The following is a 15,932-nucleotide window of genomic DNA, read 5'->3' as shown; positions in this document are numbered from 1 at the left end:
CAAATGTCAACCTGCTGGTGGCGCTACAGGAGAGTCAAGGGGACACAACAGTCCATAGGCTACATCGTCTGGGAACCATGAATAAGTCACCAACCCATCTTGTAGATGTACTGATATTTGACTGGATAAGTGAAAACCCTGACCTGCTTGTGTTGCAACATGAGAAGTCAGAGGATCACCAAAGTGAGGAGGATTTGTTCTCTGGGTTTCATGGCAATCCTTTCATCCTTCGTTAAAATATTTCAGTCTGGACCGGCGGACCGACTCACTGCAATTACCAACCCTGGGGCCACGCCGCTATCACGGCTAGAAGTATGCAGCATAAATGCTTGAGGAAACTGTGAAAACTGAGTTGTCCTCAGACAAAGCACACTCTATACCCTAGGCAACTCATACTTAATGTTGTGTACATCCAGTGGTCCAATTACCCACCTCTGTAACATCAAGTGTCCCAGAAATGTCTGCTTCTCCCTCACCCTGAGGGCTACTCGTTCGGCCTTCACTTGGACCCCAATACGCTACATCTGCCTTTGGTGTCCCACTATCGCCAGGCAAGGGAAGCTGACAACATAATCGGAGTGAAACTCGAATATTAGGCCAATAACAAGGCCCGTTGTTCAGAGTCGCATCTGACCACGGCAGATTTCTGCTGTGTGTCACACCACGGCCCAGAATGTGGGTTTACGATGTTGATGCTGATCTCTGGTAAGTAGGTGGGTGCGTTTCTCTACCTCAAGCCTCTCGTTTCTCATTTCCTTTTTCTGATTTTTCCTTTTTTTTTCTGCCTATGGAGTCACATCTCATTCACATGTATGCACATGTCACAGCACATTTACCTGTTTCATGGTTGGGTTTGACAGGTCTGCTCTGATGAAATGGAAAGCGATTGAGGCTGTCACAGGTACTGCGCTGATGCTCGCTCTGACAAAGATGTCAGTGATGGCCTGATCTCACCAGGGTTTCGCAATCTCTGGGAGTCAACATTTCAGGAATATCTGAGGCTTTTCAACACACAGACGCGCGCTTAAAATTCATGAAACTCAAACTCCAAAATGCCTGAGCAGCTCAAGGTCTTTTGAACAGAACAGATGGAGGTTTGGAGGTTTGTGTTACTAAAATTTGAGGCTGAACTCCTCCATTCTGCATCAATCATGTTGACCTTGTTCAAAGACTTGCAAGCTCGATTCAGACCTTTATCATGAGATTTTGAAAATTTGCCATAGATTCTCAGCACCTTTAAGAAAAAATAGCCATACTCTGACAATAGGGCTTAATAATTCTTCACTTGCCACACAGGTCATCATGTTCTCTGGCGTCACTCTGAGCAGACACAGTCTTTTCACACCCCAACACCTCAGTACCCTGCAATCAAGTGGTGGGAAGAGACTTCTTGCAATTACAAGCAAACCTATTGTACTGACCCTAGTTTCAACATGTTCACTTTCTGAGCACCGACAAGATTACCCAGCTGGACCGGAGCATATGGAGGCTGTAGGATGGGACTTCCGTCACTGTTGCGACCTGATGAATTGTGTGTTGTTTGGCTGGTAGGACACGTGTAAATCATAAAGAAACATCATAAAAATCTTCATATAAATCTGTTTTATGTAGTGAAAAACAGGTCTCCATCTGTCAGACATTATCGTCATCTGTTTTAATTATCTCACTGTTACTGCTCAGCCATTTCTATTATTTCTTTTTATCTGATTTCATCAATGTTTTAACTGTGATATGTTCCAACACATAAATACCATACTATTCAGTGTATTCATATACTGAATACTCCTCTACAGTGGTACAGTCTCTGTATGAAAGCTACCTTGTAAATAAATAGCAATCAAAGTATTTCTTTTTTGTTCATGTACAGACCTGATCAAAATCTTGAAAAATAGCAGTTGAAAAATAGCTAGAATTTACCTTTTGCACATTTGGATTTTAATGAGGCTTTAAGTAGAGCTACAATATGCAAAAGCAAGAAGGGGGAGTGTGACAAAAAGCACAAAAATAATTTATTGAAAACAACAAGTAAACTGAAATAGGCTGTTTATCAGCTGATCAAAAGTTTAAGACCTCAGGCTATAAAAGCCAAAATCTGCTCAAAATTCTCATTTTCTGTCAGGCATACATTTTAACATTTTACTAAAACCACAGTCTTTCCCTTACCAAACATCCCTTTCAGCCTAGAATGGTAAAAATACACCTCAGGTTGCGTTTACTTGTGTATAGCTGGGGAGAAGCCATTATGTGGCCCACGTGGACAGCTGGTTTGATTCAAATGGTGATACAGGTAACTGAAAAATGTGCCTGAAACAACTCCTACGTAGACACATCACAAGCTTAACCACACAGAGAGGACAGCACCCAGACCCTGGTCTCTGGTATCAAAGTCTAGTGTCTTTGTACGGCCATTATCCACCCCGATCACCTACCTACAACTACTAAAACCACGACTAAAGCAGATGAGGCAAAACCATTTAGTAGCATATAAACACATTTTATAGACATTATTTCTATACTATTTATAGATTTCTCATGATGGACATCATTCTTCTATACTTTGACCAAAATGTATCTTCATTCTCATCTCCTTCTTGAATGTGAGCCACTTACGCAGATTTCCCATTAAATCATTTAATAATGTGTTGTGGATTTAAAAAATGCATTATATTATTATTATTATTATTACTGGCATGAACATGTTCACTGCGACGTCTCCTTCATGTGTTTACCTCTTTCTGATTCTACGCTGATGATATTTGTAGAACTAACTGTTGGTGTTTGACGTTGGTGAGCGCTGGAGATAATTGGGAGCTGATGTGGGATTCACAGCTCATTGCAAGTCTTACACCGGTTTCACTCCCAGCAGGGAAAGGTGAACAGCACACAAAAAGCGAAGCGAGAGAGGATAATTGACAACCCGAGAGCAAGATGGACCAGTAATTAAGACATTAATCAAATCTTTGACTAATCATTACAATGCCCACAGTGTGAAGTTCAGAAGAACCAGGTTGAATGCCTCCAGGAAATAGCCTGTATCACCACACCAGCTTATCAAAAATTTATATCTGGTCTGCTCTGTACTGTCAAAAATACGACATCATAACATATATCAGACGTAACATTGCTGCGCATTGATTAGGGAAACAGCTCTCTAGCACAATATCATATCTAGTCAGGGGCTCTAAATCAAACCTGTCAAGCCAGTGAGCTAATGTAAATAAATAAAATGTGTACATCACACTGTAGCCAAGTAAGAACAGAAATGTGCAGAAATAATCAGAAATTTCAATTTCCAGGACTCAGCAGCTTGTTCAGGTTGCAGGTATGTGCTTTTATAGTACCATATATTTGGAAAAGAAAAAAAAAAACTTTAAATGGCAGCTACATCATTTGATTAAGCAGATAATTCACTGCAGTACAAAGAAAAAGCCTGAAATACACCGCAGACTAAAATGTCCAGATCTGGTGAGTAAAACCAAATTAAAACTAAAAATGTGATGACATTATTAAAATGTGATCTAATAACTAAATGTTTAGAATTTAATGAACTCATTAATTTCAGATAAAAGGCTGCATTAATATTCTATCAGATATTAGACACAACCTTCCTGCCATTATCAGAGAACCAGACACTGTCGTTTCTTAACGTCTAGACTCATTTAGCCCAGTCTGCTGTACATCCTACCTTAACTGCCACCTTATCAGCCATTCCTATCATTTCCCTCATTTTCCTTCAGCCCTGCTATTGGCTGCTTCGCTCCACCGCTCTTCTTCCTCTGAGACGCACACTCACACATGAGCAAAGGAGACATTTTGTGTGTGTGTGTGTGTGTGTGACATGCCCGTTCTTTCTCGTTTTTTAATCACTATTTGCATTCGTTTGTGTGTTCTTGTCCTGCGATGCACTGCTTTGACAGCCCTACAGTATTTACAGTGTTCGTTAATTAAGTTCGGCTTGGAAACATTAGAGACCCATTTAGTTATGGCATATAGGACGATGACAGTGATTTCTAAATCATTAAACACAGACTGTTTGACCTAATTCACTTCAGTTTATTACGCTCTGCGCTGCATGTGGCAGAAAAGACCATGTATATAAGAATCACATTATTCTCCATTAAATGTTACCTGATTTGCCTTCCCTCCATTAAGACTTCAGTGATACAGCAGTTGCAGACAAAGCCAGAAGCCTAACTTCTGACTTGTGTCTTGCATGTCATCACTGTCCGATAAAATTAAAGCAAGGCACTGTAATTGTTTTTAGTTAGTTAGTTAGTCTGAGAGTGTTGACGTGAAATATTTGAGGGTTAATTCATGGTTAAATTTGAAAGTGAGCCCAGTTGTGAGGGACATTTATTGTAAAGTGACACCAATGAAATTAAATCAAATCAACAGACGATTGTTTTTGTGTGTTTTTTGGCCACCTGGGGGCAGTGCAATGTTATTACATAATACATTTTGGAAGAGTTTTTTAGACAGACGCAGAGCAACATTAGCATTCAGTTGGAGCCGTACTTTTATTCACCTGATAAAGTCCAACATTCACTCTTCTTTAAGAAAAGGAATAACATTTATCTTTCATTGCTAAATTCTCCACTATGTTCACCAGCTAGTAGCTAACTTTGTCTGGCTGCCATGTGGTGCCATGCAGGAAGTGTACAGTGGGTTTATCTGAGCTTTGCAGCTGAAAAACGGAAATGATGCTGATGAGAGCGGCGACGCTGACCCAAAACAGTGAAGCTTCGAGCCAGAACACAAAAACAATGAGCTGAAAGACGCTGAAATGAACAGAGAGTAACTGCAGAGTCCGGTGATGATCCTCTGTGGTTTTAACATGAAGAGGGTCCCCTTTGATAATACGAACAGTTGTTTGATCCATTGCATCTTTAAGTCATTTATCACGGAAGTAACTGACTGTGCTGTTGTTCGGACAAACAAAACATTTGAAGACGTCACCTTGTGTTCTGTGACGGGCATTTTTTATTATTAATAGATTAATTCATAATGGAAATAATCCTTAACGCAGCCCTAGACAACTAGACTGAATTGCTATTAGTATAATTTTTATCCAGTTTCATTGTGTTCATGTCATTTGTCAATTGAATCAATATGAATACAAATAATACATTTTGGATAAATATAATTGTTTTAACAGTTGTAGAAAGTAGGGCGTGCTGCATGTAAGGGTGTGTTGGTGCTAACAGAGATATACAACTTATCTCCAGTTCCTCCAGAGACGTTGCCATTCTCTCTCTCCCCACATATGCTGAGTCTCTACTGTGCTTTCTAATAAAGGCAGGATGCCAAAAATATGTGTACGGGCATAAAAAAGGGATCCGTATAGTATTCGTGAAGAGCGATTCTGTATTCATGAATCCGTTTGTAACACTGTCATTCAGGTGCCATGAATGTGTTTTAAAGTGTCATTTAAATTACAGTTGTTTGCTACGGTAAATCCATTCATGATCCTCGCTGCAGTAAAAAAAGACATTTGAAAAGCACTGTGCAGTAGAAGCTCCGCTCTGTCTCCTCTGTCAAGGAGAAATCAATCACTCAGTCCCTGGAGGAACACCAGCTGGCATTTGAACTGATTGTGCCATTTGGCCGTGTGTGGAGATTGACTATGCTTTTCCTCATTCCACTGTTTCAATCTTCAAATTATTCCCCGTGTTTACAGGAGATTTCTGTCCAAAGGAAACAAACAAATGATGGCTTTGCCCAGCTGGGCCAAGCACACTTTTGTACTTTTGTCTCTTTATTCGTCACTAGATGTTTTACATTGACTGGGATGAGATTTGGCAATGTCGCCGGAGCTCATAAAGAAAAGGCCTAAAAGTCCATAACGTAGTGTTTAACTGTGGTAATGGAGATTTAAATGATCCAGGGTCTTTCTGTGCCAGGATAGACCAAACTTTCTTGTAGTGTTGCTGGAAAGTTTTGGTTGAGGATACACAAGACACTGAACAATAAATCACCATATAGTGTGTGTCCTAGTGTCAGCGTGTGTTCATCAGTCTTTCTTGTGACCTGCAGAGTCCTTTGTTGCCTGCACTGGGCAACTAATTCAGGACCACACTTCAAGGGGGGGTCATTAGCATAAGAAAGTAGACACATTAGGTTTTTAGCTCTGATTTTCATTAGATGCAAGGCAGCAATTAAATGAGGAACATAGCTCAATAGGTGGACAAAAGAAGACAGTGGTTGAGGGAAGCATGGGTCTGTCACACTGTCACAGCTTTTATCCGTCTCCGACGCTCTCTGCAGGCGTCGTTAACAGCACTGTTGTGAGCACAGATGCAGCGTAATGTTTTGTCATGCTACTGTAGGTATGAAAGCCGCCAGGAGGTCAATCACATCAATTAACAAAAGTCCATCCAGCGTCGTTTAGACGTGTTGAGTGGAAGCTGTACACCTGTCCTGCTGAGCGTGATGGCCTCCTGCCGTTAAAAGCCACTGAGAAATAACTTCATGAGTTTTTCGCTCAGGGAGAAGCCAGTTACAGCTCACTGGTGAGCGGTGCGGCACGCAAGCCCTTTCGCCGCACGAGCAAAAGAACAAAGAGGATTGAAGGGAAACACATGCGGCGTGCTTTTATTGATTACCAATAATGTGCACTGTTGCATGAGATGCAGACAGCTTACTTCCATCTCACTCTGTTAAAGACGGCGGCATCCAGTCTGCACGGCCGCTGTACGCGGCCGATGAGGGGAGTCTGTTGCTAGGACACCAAGTCCTATTGAATGAATAATGTGCAATAAATTCCTTTTGACTGGCTACTTCCTGCGTTCACTTTATTTACTTTTTGTGTGTTGGTGACAACACAGAAAGACTTTGTTGCATATTAATAAAACATGAAACAGATGTATTACAAGGTTCCTCGCTGAGGCTCATTTGTGTCTCAGTCCATGCTTAGGCTTTGAAAATGAACACTGCATCGTTAACAAAGTAGTAAATATATGATGCAGGAATACATCATTTTAAAAAATTGCAGCTGAATTGTAAAGAACTGGGGTGACATTTAAATTTGTCTCCTGTTGGACAGAGGACACGTGTGCTGGCCGATTTGTGTTTTTCTGTAAAGGCTGTTGGCTGTTGACAGATGGTGAAGCATGGCACACACCCCTGGATCTGTTAAAACAATGAGTGGCTGAAGCAGTTTCACTTACATTTGCCGCAAGTGATGACTCCATTTGTTGTTTGTTATCAATCATTTATTATTTAATGATTTGTGGCTGAGTTTCTCTTTTTCCTTTTATCCCTTCAGACATGGGGTCTTTTTTGAAACCAACTACAATGAACAAAAAGATGTCAGTCTGTCGATACACATGTTGCGTAGTCATATTCAGGTACCTGTCCACAGTGCTAGCAGCCTGTAAAAGCTTTACGTAACATCAGTATTGAGTGGGCAGAATAGACCCCTTCCACAGCAGACATTTTGACTAGTAGCAGGAAAAGCACAGGTGTAAATCATAGCATTAACATTGACCGCTATTTACCACTATGTAACCAGCGCCATGGCCCAACTCCATGCAAACTGCTACCTTGCCAACCAATCTTTTGCCCTCTCTGCCCTCAGGAGTACACCATCGATGTCTTCTTCCGTCAGAGTTGGAGGGACGAGAGGCTGAAGTTTGACGGGCCCATGCAAGTTTTACCCCTCAACAACCTCCTGGCCAGTAAGATCTGGACTCCTGATACCTTCTTCCACAACGGAAAGAAATCTGTGGCCCACAACATGACGACTCCTAACAAGCTGCTACGACTAGTCGACAACGGCACGCTTCTCTACACGATGAGGTGAGCCACTTATGCTCAATATTTGGACTTTAACAAGGCTAAGAGTCTACAGCCGTGCTAGCGGCTCTGTGAGGCTGCACTTAAGCACAGTGGTTTTGAGCTCACAGTGATAATGCTAACCTTCTGATGTTCAGCAGGTACAATGTTAGCCATCGTGTGCACCATCTTAGTTTAGTGTGCTAGCATGCTAACATTTGCCAGTGAGGACTAAACACAAAGTACGGCTGAGGCTGGAAGGCATGAGTGTTCAGGACATGTACAAATGAATCTTTAACACAGACTCTTCAAACTGATCTGACTGTACTGACCGGCCGAATCAGTGGCTTTGAGCAGTGGAGCTCTTCACTGGTGACTGAGAGCACTGCTGTCAGCTCAGCTGTGATTCACAGTACGTTTCTGCCTGGTTAAAATCTCAGTGAAAGACTGCGAAGCACACAGAAACAGTCATGATGTCATAGTTCCTTTGCAAATAGTTGGCCAGCGAGCCATTAACCTTGCAAAACATGCTTGCATAAGCTGAGGTTTGTACTGAAATGAATATACTACTGAACTGAAGAGAGTCAAAAGTAGAGCAAAACGTTACTGTGTAATACTCAGTGATGTGTTGAACAGTGATGTGATCAGTTAGCTCACAAACAAAGTAAACTATACAGTATGTGATGAATCTCTCAACTGAAATAAATGAAATTCACCAAATTCAGAATGCTACTTTAATGTTTAGTTGTGGTCGCAGTGTTATTTGGTCACAACCAAAATCTGGGATTCAAATTAAAAATTTGCTGAATGAAAAGTCGGGGGATCACCAAAGTGAGACATGATGCAGCCAGTGTGTGTATGTCGCACCTAAATACACCATAAATATCAGTCAGTTTTTCTACAGGATGGAGCAAAACTAATTCACTGGTTTTCAATCCATCTAATCATTGAATCTGTCACTCATTCAGTCCCCCCTGCACCTTTGCATCAGAGCCTTGAAAAGAAGCATCTTTATGATGCTCCTCCTCAAGGTCAGCATTGATTTTCAAGGGCGAAAGTGAAACAGTGAAATAATTTTATCATGTAGTCCCACATGGCTAGATCTGATGCGGCTGCAGTTCTGCCAAGGCCATGAAAGACATCTGTGCTCCAAAGCAGGATTACAAGGACTGTTGTGTTTACATTATCGAGTAAATGTGCGGTGAAGATGATGAAGATGCATGGTGAAGCAAAGTGTGATAATCCTCAGACAAAGCAAAAAGCCTTTTTGGAAGCAGCATGTTGATCATCACATGTGTTGAGAAGCGACTGCAAGTATTTTGAGGGCTACCTTACTTTCATAATGGAGTGCTGGCTGATTAGTTGAAGGAGGTCTAAATGAAAATTTGGCTGTATTGTTAGAAGCACTGGATAACGCTCCAAACGGAGAGACCGATAACACCTTTGCCTGAGCACACTTGACAGGTATTAGGCTTTAGAATATAAACCAATCTATTTTTATATGAGAAGTTTAGTCTGAAGTATTTCACCGTTGTACCTTGTGTTGATTTACACTTCTCACAAACCCCAAGCCTAAATCCCTTTAATGAGCACCTCTACAGCATCTGAACTCTGCAGGACTGCGTCATTATTTTTGAATCGAGGGAGCTGTATTGTCTGCCGGCGCTGCTGCAGTCTCGGTTTTTGTGTAAGAGCATTTTTCATTCACTCTCAGTTCACCTCAATTTAACTCAACCTCGATGTGGTTACTAAAGCAACTCTGTTTGATAGAGAATATTAATTTGCGGAAAGTTTCAAAAGCACTCATCAAAGGCGGTGCTGTATGTTTTTGATTAAAACTTTTTGCCAGAATTTATTTATTCTTAAATCCCCAAATTGGACTTCGCAGCTTATGAGCTACCAGAAACACATACAACCGTGCAGCCATTTTTGGGGATATCCAGTTCAGCGTGATGAAAGTATTTTAAATAAAACCAGGATCCACTGGACCAGTGATGCAGGACTAAACACTCACTCACTGCTGTGCAACTGTAGTTGGTGCAATGCTGCCTTAAAGCACAGACTTAATAGATATTTTTGGATATTGGATTTGGATTTTGAACATGTTCTATTCAGTATGCAGAAAACAAAATATATTCCCTAAGTAATCTACATTGTTTTTGCCAATATCAGTCGCTTCACCACCTTGGTCCACGCTCAAGTATATCAGCACCTACTGGATGGATTGTCATGGTAATTTGGGACCATCAAGTTGACACTTTTGGTTTTCAGTGAAATGTTTTGAAAGCTGTACATCACATTTTGTGCCAATAAGCAAATGCTAACATGCTAACATGCTAAACAAAGACAAGAAACAATGTAAACATTATACCTGCTAAACATTAGTATGCTAGCATTGCCATTGTGAGCATGTTAGCATGCTGCTTTAAGCATTTAACTTATAGCGCTGATTTACCCGAGTACAGCCTCACGAGCTGTTAGCATGGTTGTAGACTCTCAGTCTTGCTTCCTTTATACTTAATATGAGGTTTTGCTATTGCACAAAGACAACATGCTTTGTTGTCTTTGATCAAAGTATGTCTAAGTCTGTTATCAGTAATCTTTTATTTCATTATTTATTTATATTTTTGCTTTTGCTTCTGTCAGAATGTCAGTACAGCTTAGGAGTGAGATGAATTTTGTCTATTAGTTGGTGGTTTAAGTGCTGTGTGATATGCAGCGGTGCGTTGCTCGCATTTGATTTATGTTGTATTGCATTAATTTGCGTAGTTACTGAGCCACTTATCAGTAATGAGGCAGCACCAGAGAGCATCCAAGAGGGTGTAATAAAAGGATGACAGGGTTGTTGCAAGTGCAACACAAGGATCTAATTAGAAACAATAAGTTTGTCTGAAGAAGCGTCCCATAATAGTAGTTTTAATACTGTGGCTGCAGCAAACTTCCTAAGTGGAGCATTCTGCAACATGAAAGCATGTTTACAATGGGGAGACCAATTGAATCTACTCATGAAATAGCTTTTTTCATTATACTCTTTACAGAGTATTCAGCTCTGTGTTCCATGTAAAAATTTACACACACTACCAAGACATACATTCAACAGCTAAAACAAGCTTAAAACTATAGAAGTGTTCAAGCTATATTCATTATAGCTGACATCTTACAAATGAGAATTATACATAAATCACTTGCTCAGATATTCTGTTCCTGTCCTGGTTGCTCAAATAACCCAGTTTTGCATGGACTATAAATGTTGTAAGTGATCGCTCAGATAACCCAGTTTGTGGTCCATTTTATGAGTAAGTCAGTCCACCGTAGGATGGTTTTATGGGTTCTGTTGTGTTTGAACTCAGCAAATGTAATCCCCATGTTGATTAAACATGTATGCGTGAGATAATATGCTACATTGCTCTATTTACTTACAGAGTGCGTTTTGTGGCTCAGCCATCTGACCAAATGAAATAAACTCTGCTGCTCTCGGGAGATTTTTTCTTGTTGTCAGTCAGTCGAGCGCTCATTGCCACTGGTGGCTACAGGAGGAAAGAGCTGTGGCTTTTTTTACTGGCGTACTCTGATATTCAATCCGGTACTGTGCCATGTAAAAAACAACAGAAACATTGAAGATGCACTGTGTTTGTGTCTGGTGACAGACTGTATGTCATGAAGTGTTTGTAACGGCCGCCTCAACCATACTGCAGCCTGACCGGTGGAGTCTTGTCGCTCCCCGTCCCTCCCTCTGCCCTCCTCAGGTTGACCATTCACGCTGAGTGCCCCATGCACCTGGAGGATTTCCCGATGGATGCACACGCCTGTCCTCTGAAATTTGGAAGTTGTAAGTCACTCCAGACGGTCACAACAAAACAGAGTTCAGTGTGAAATTGCACTGCAGAAACAGTAGTGATTGTTCTCAGCAGGTGTTAGGTGCCTTTCCTGTCCTGGAAAAACTTCAGAGGACTCAAACTGCACTCACCACTATAAATATGATACGATGGGATAACTGTTATAAGAAGTGTTTCTTTTCAAAGCCAAACGCCGGCTTGAAGTGAGAGTGAGACAGTCCCATGATAAATTCTCACCCAAGAGTCTGCAGCCACGCTAGCGGCTCTGTGAGGCTCTACTTAGCTACTGTGGTGCTTTGAGCTAAATGCTAACAACATGAAAACACACAACTCAAACACACACAAAGTCACAAAGACAGTAGTGTAATATACATGTAATGTTTACCATGCTGAATATTCTAATGCTACATGTAAGCATACTAACATTTGCTAATTAGTCGTAGTCAACACAGAGTACAACTGACGCTGATGGGAATGTAATTAGCTTTGCAGCTGGTAGCTGTTCATAAACCAAAGTATTGGATGAATTTTGACCTGATGATGGCACTAAAGGAAAAGTCAGGATCACCAAAGTCATAATGGTACATCATCTGAAACCATGAATGTTTGTTCTGCAGCATGGACAGATGAGAGAATTAAAAAAAAAGATGTTGATTTTCATGTTTTCTACCGTTTGTTGCCCAGATGCCTACACCAACAACGAGGTGATCTACCTGTGGACCCAGGGAGATGAGAGGTCTGTTGCTGTGGCAGAGGATGGCTCCAGGCTGAACCAGTATGACTTACTTGGACACGTTATTGGCAAAGAAACCATCAGCTCCAGCACAGGTACAGCCCAGGCCAGACGGCAGTATACAGTATACTCTAAATTCAATAAAATTTAATGTGTCTGAACAGGTAGAGGGTAAGGTCCTAAGACAAACAAGACACCACATCCAGCTAGTACGCCTGCAGTGTGCACAGGCCGGTCAGCCAAGCATAATTTCACAGCAGTTTGACAGCTTTTGCAGACACACCAAATTCTATTCAGATGGAGGATACTGCAAGCAGTGAAACAAATTTAGCACCTTTGAAACATAAACTCTTATTAGTTTTTCTGCATAAGCTCTGTAGTCAATTAAATTGCCTTCCTTCTTTTATGTCGATACACAGTATACTGACACTCTTTTGTGTGTTTTCTTAAAGGAAAACATGAATAAAAACAGTGTGCACTTTTCTCCACTTTCTGTCAGTTTGGATTCAACTTGGATTATTTGGGTCCATGAGAAAATGAGTTGTCAGCTTTTGGGAAGTTATTTAGCATATTTACAAAGATAATATGAAGAGGTGGGCCAGAGGTGAAAGTCTTATTTCCATTCTGTTTTGGGCTATAGCCCAGAAAATCTTGAATAAGCACAACATTAAAAGAAAGCCTAGCAGCCCAAAGTGTTGATTACATATTCATTTGATCTTAAATTTTTATCGTCAAAACTGTCGCAGAAGCCTTTTATCTGTCACACACAATCAACTCACTTTGTCTCTCTTTTCCCTCTGGGAGACTTATGGTCACACTTTAACACAGAGGGGTGAAATACCAAGGCCTGGGGACTGATGTACACAAGTAACCAGAAGACAATTCACAGTTATCTGGGAATATATATTAGAGTTCGACCAGCTCAGACAAAGCGCTGCTATAATATTTATATTTATTAGCTACTAGAAAAAAAAAGGTGCCGGTCCACGTGTCCTGGAAGATTCAGTTTCCCAGACAAATGGCAGAAATTCCGGTTAAATATTCAAATGTTTTTGTGTCCAAGTGACAAACAGGGACAACAGTTTTTGAAACTGGTCCACTATTAGTGTTGGGCAATAGTTTCTATTTTTTTATCATCCAAGTCGTTTTTACTCAAGATTGCCAAGCGGTGATCCAATCACCAGGGGGGTCGCAGGAGTACGAGGGGATGGGGGTCACAGCACACCATGAAATGTCAGCATTTGTTGTCCGACTTGCACCGCCATGTTTCTACAATAGCCCAGACAGAATATTCTCCATCTACACGCTGGCAATTTGGCTGCTTGGCAATTTGGCTGCTTGGCAATTTTTCAAGTTGCCAAGCAGTGTTGATAGAGATCTGTCAGGCAAAAAGGATCATACAACATTTTCAACCTAAATCAATCAGGTAACAGTGTAAGAAGACTGGATAAAGTGCTGAAGTGCTGATTACTGCAAAGCTACAGATAAAAGGTTACTTCAGCGGGGCAGTTGGTAATTACTGAAAGAGCAAATAGCTTAAAACTGAGGCACACTGGCTCTCCATTTTGAGAGATTTAATCTGCGGTGATGCTGTTTGCTCGTGCAGTTCTCAGGAGGTGAGCTACCGAGTCACAGAGATCTGTCAGAGTTTGGAGACGAAAACCATCATGGAGCCTCTTTGTTGGATGGCACTCAGCCAGTTTTCCTAGGAAGCATAAGAGTGTTCAAATAATATCACTCGTATGACTCTAGAGAGGACACTTCCGCTGAGCCCGTCTTTATTGTTGTGCTTTTCAGTGGTTTAACCTAAAGTCAAGCGAATTGCCGAGGTATTTTGCAGAAGCAAGACCAACTAAAGTCTGGCTAGAAATACCAAAACGCTTTCATAAACTGGTTTCGGCTTGTGGACGTGAAAAAATCTAATTTCTTTAAAGTTTAAACTGAATGGACTACAGTGAGCTGAGGGATGGGAGGATTTGAGCCAGTTCAGCTCTGTTTAGAATCTGCTCAGGGAGAGAGAAACACCTCAGGGAATGAGAGGCTGCTTTTCTCATATCTTTTCAACACAGATTAAGACATGGCAATGGGAGCTGGTGCTCAGGGGGACTGTGAAGTTGTCCATTTGCTGCCCTCAGTGACAAAATCTGAGCTGAAGGAAAATGTTCAATATCGAGGGTTGAAATGACGCAGGAAGATGTTTTGCACATCTCCAGCAAAGAGAATAGGAAAATTTTACTATTTATTTAAAAGAAAACTCTGGTGCCAGTCTTTATTTGGAGAATCAGAGTCTTGCCATGCTGTATACTGCTCCTTTATAAAGGACGAGGCGACAAACGTCTCAGAGCCAGCTTTCCAGCCTTGAGTTTTGGTGTATACCTTTAAGGCCAGCATAATAATCAGTGGATTGAAGTGAGGAGGGAAGTTTGCTCCACTTAAATGAAAATGTATTCCGACCAACACATTTTTCAACGCACTTGTTGATTTTATGTAACCTTATTTTCCAGACCTCCGGTGCCTTTTTCTATTAACATTTGTACCTCAACTCAAGGCTTCCTCTGACACATATTTGACCTCACTTTTCTAGTAGCAGTTGACAAAGAGTGCAGGTGCTGCTTTTCCATGACCCTCTAACTCCTTTCACAGAGAGGACAATTGTATCATCAAATCTGCACCAAAACAGTCCCCACTCTCCTTTCTTTGCTTTTCTAAACACTGAAGCGAAACTGAGGTCAGCTATGCGACTTTTGCCACTTTGGAATATTTCTAAGCACATGACCTCTTTTAACCAACATTTTCCATGTTCATATGGTTTAATGGCTCATCTAAGGGACTGAAGACAATCCTACGAGGTACTCTGATGATGCAACTGTACATGTTAACTTTAATAAATCTTACTTTGAATATTTCAGCTTATGTTGCTCCCCACTGGGCATGGCTGTATTAATAATCATGTCCCTGTGTATCTCTCTCCATCTCTTTCTATGTTTCTCTCCTTTCTCTCAGGAGAATATGTAGTGATGACAACATATTTCCATTTGAAAAGGAAAATTGGCTATTTTGTGATTCAAACCTACCTCCCGTGCATCATGACTGTCATTCTTTCTCAAGTCTCCTTCTGGCTAAACAGAGAATCAGTTCCTGCTCGCACTGTATTTGGTGAGTGCCATCTTGTGTTTTTAATCCATCAAAAGAAAAAAAAAATGGAGTAAATGATTAATTGAACAGATTAGATAATTTGGTGGATCTTTTTGAGGTATGAGGTAAGAGCAAAACAAATGTGCAGAGCTGCATTTGTTCACATCGTCAGATGATTCAGCAAACTGCAGAACCAGTGGAGGGTTTAAAGAAAGGTTCCCCTTGAAAAGTTCTAATCAACATAACGATGTACAAAACATAGCTGGGTGCATTTAAGTGCATGTGGGCATGAATGAGTAATTTATTTTTTCCAAAGCTGTTATCACAGTATTGACTTTGCCCCAATTCTGTGAATGCAAACACTAATTAATCAAAGATAAGTCGAAGCAAAGTTGGAAAGTATAAAATTGGAAGTGTGGCAGGTGATGGACGAGCTGTTGCAGCTCTTGAAGAGG

The 15,932-nt window shown here is 41.0% G+C and overlaps 1 protein-coding gene across 1 annotated transcript in view; it reads left to right on the top strand.

Annotated features, from left to right (window-relative positions):
- The window catches only part of gabra3 (gamma-aminobutyric acid type A receptor subunit alpha3), a 49,293-nt gene that overhangs the window by 22,457 nt on the left and 10,904 nt on the right, over positions 1–15,932 (top strand). Inside the window, exons 4-7 of the mRNA XM_041952718.1 lie at positions 7,577–7,797; positions 11,520–11,602; positions 12,294–12,437; positions 15,346–15,498. Of these exons, the coding sequence (XP_041808652.1) occupies positions 7,577–7,797; positions 11,520–11,602; positions 12,294–12,437; positions 15,346–15,498 (601 nt within the window). The remainder of the gene's footprint in view (positions 1–7,576; positions 7,798–11,519; positions 11,603–12,293; positions 12,438–15,345; positions 15,499–15,932) is intronic.

The sequence above is a fragment of the Chelmon rostratus genome, chromosome 14 (genome assembly GCF_017976325.1).
Source record: "Chelmon rostratus isolate fCheRos1 chromosome 14, fCheRos1.pri, whole genome shotgun sequence".
In the NCBI taxonomy this organism is placed as follows: Eukaryota; Metazoa; Chordata; class Actinopteri; order Chaetodontiformes; family Chaetodontidae; genus Chelmon; species Chelmon rostratus.
The sequence above is the reverse complement of the archived record's forward strand: the minus strand, read 5'-3'. Positions and strand labels throughout refer to the sequence as shown.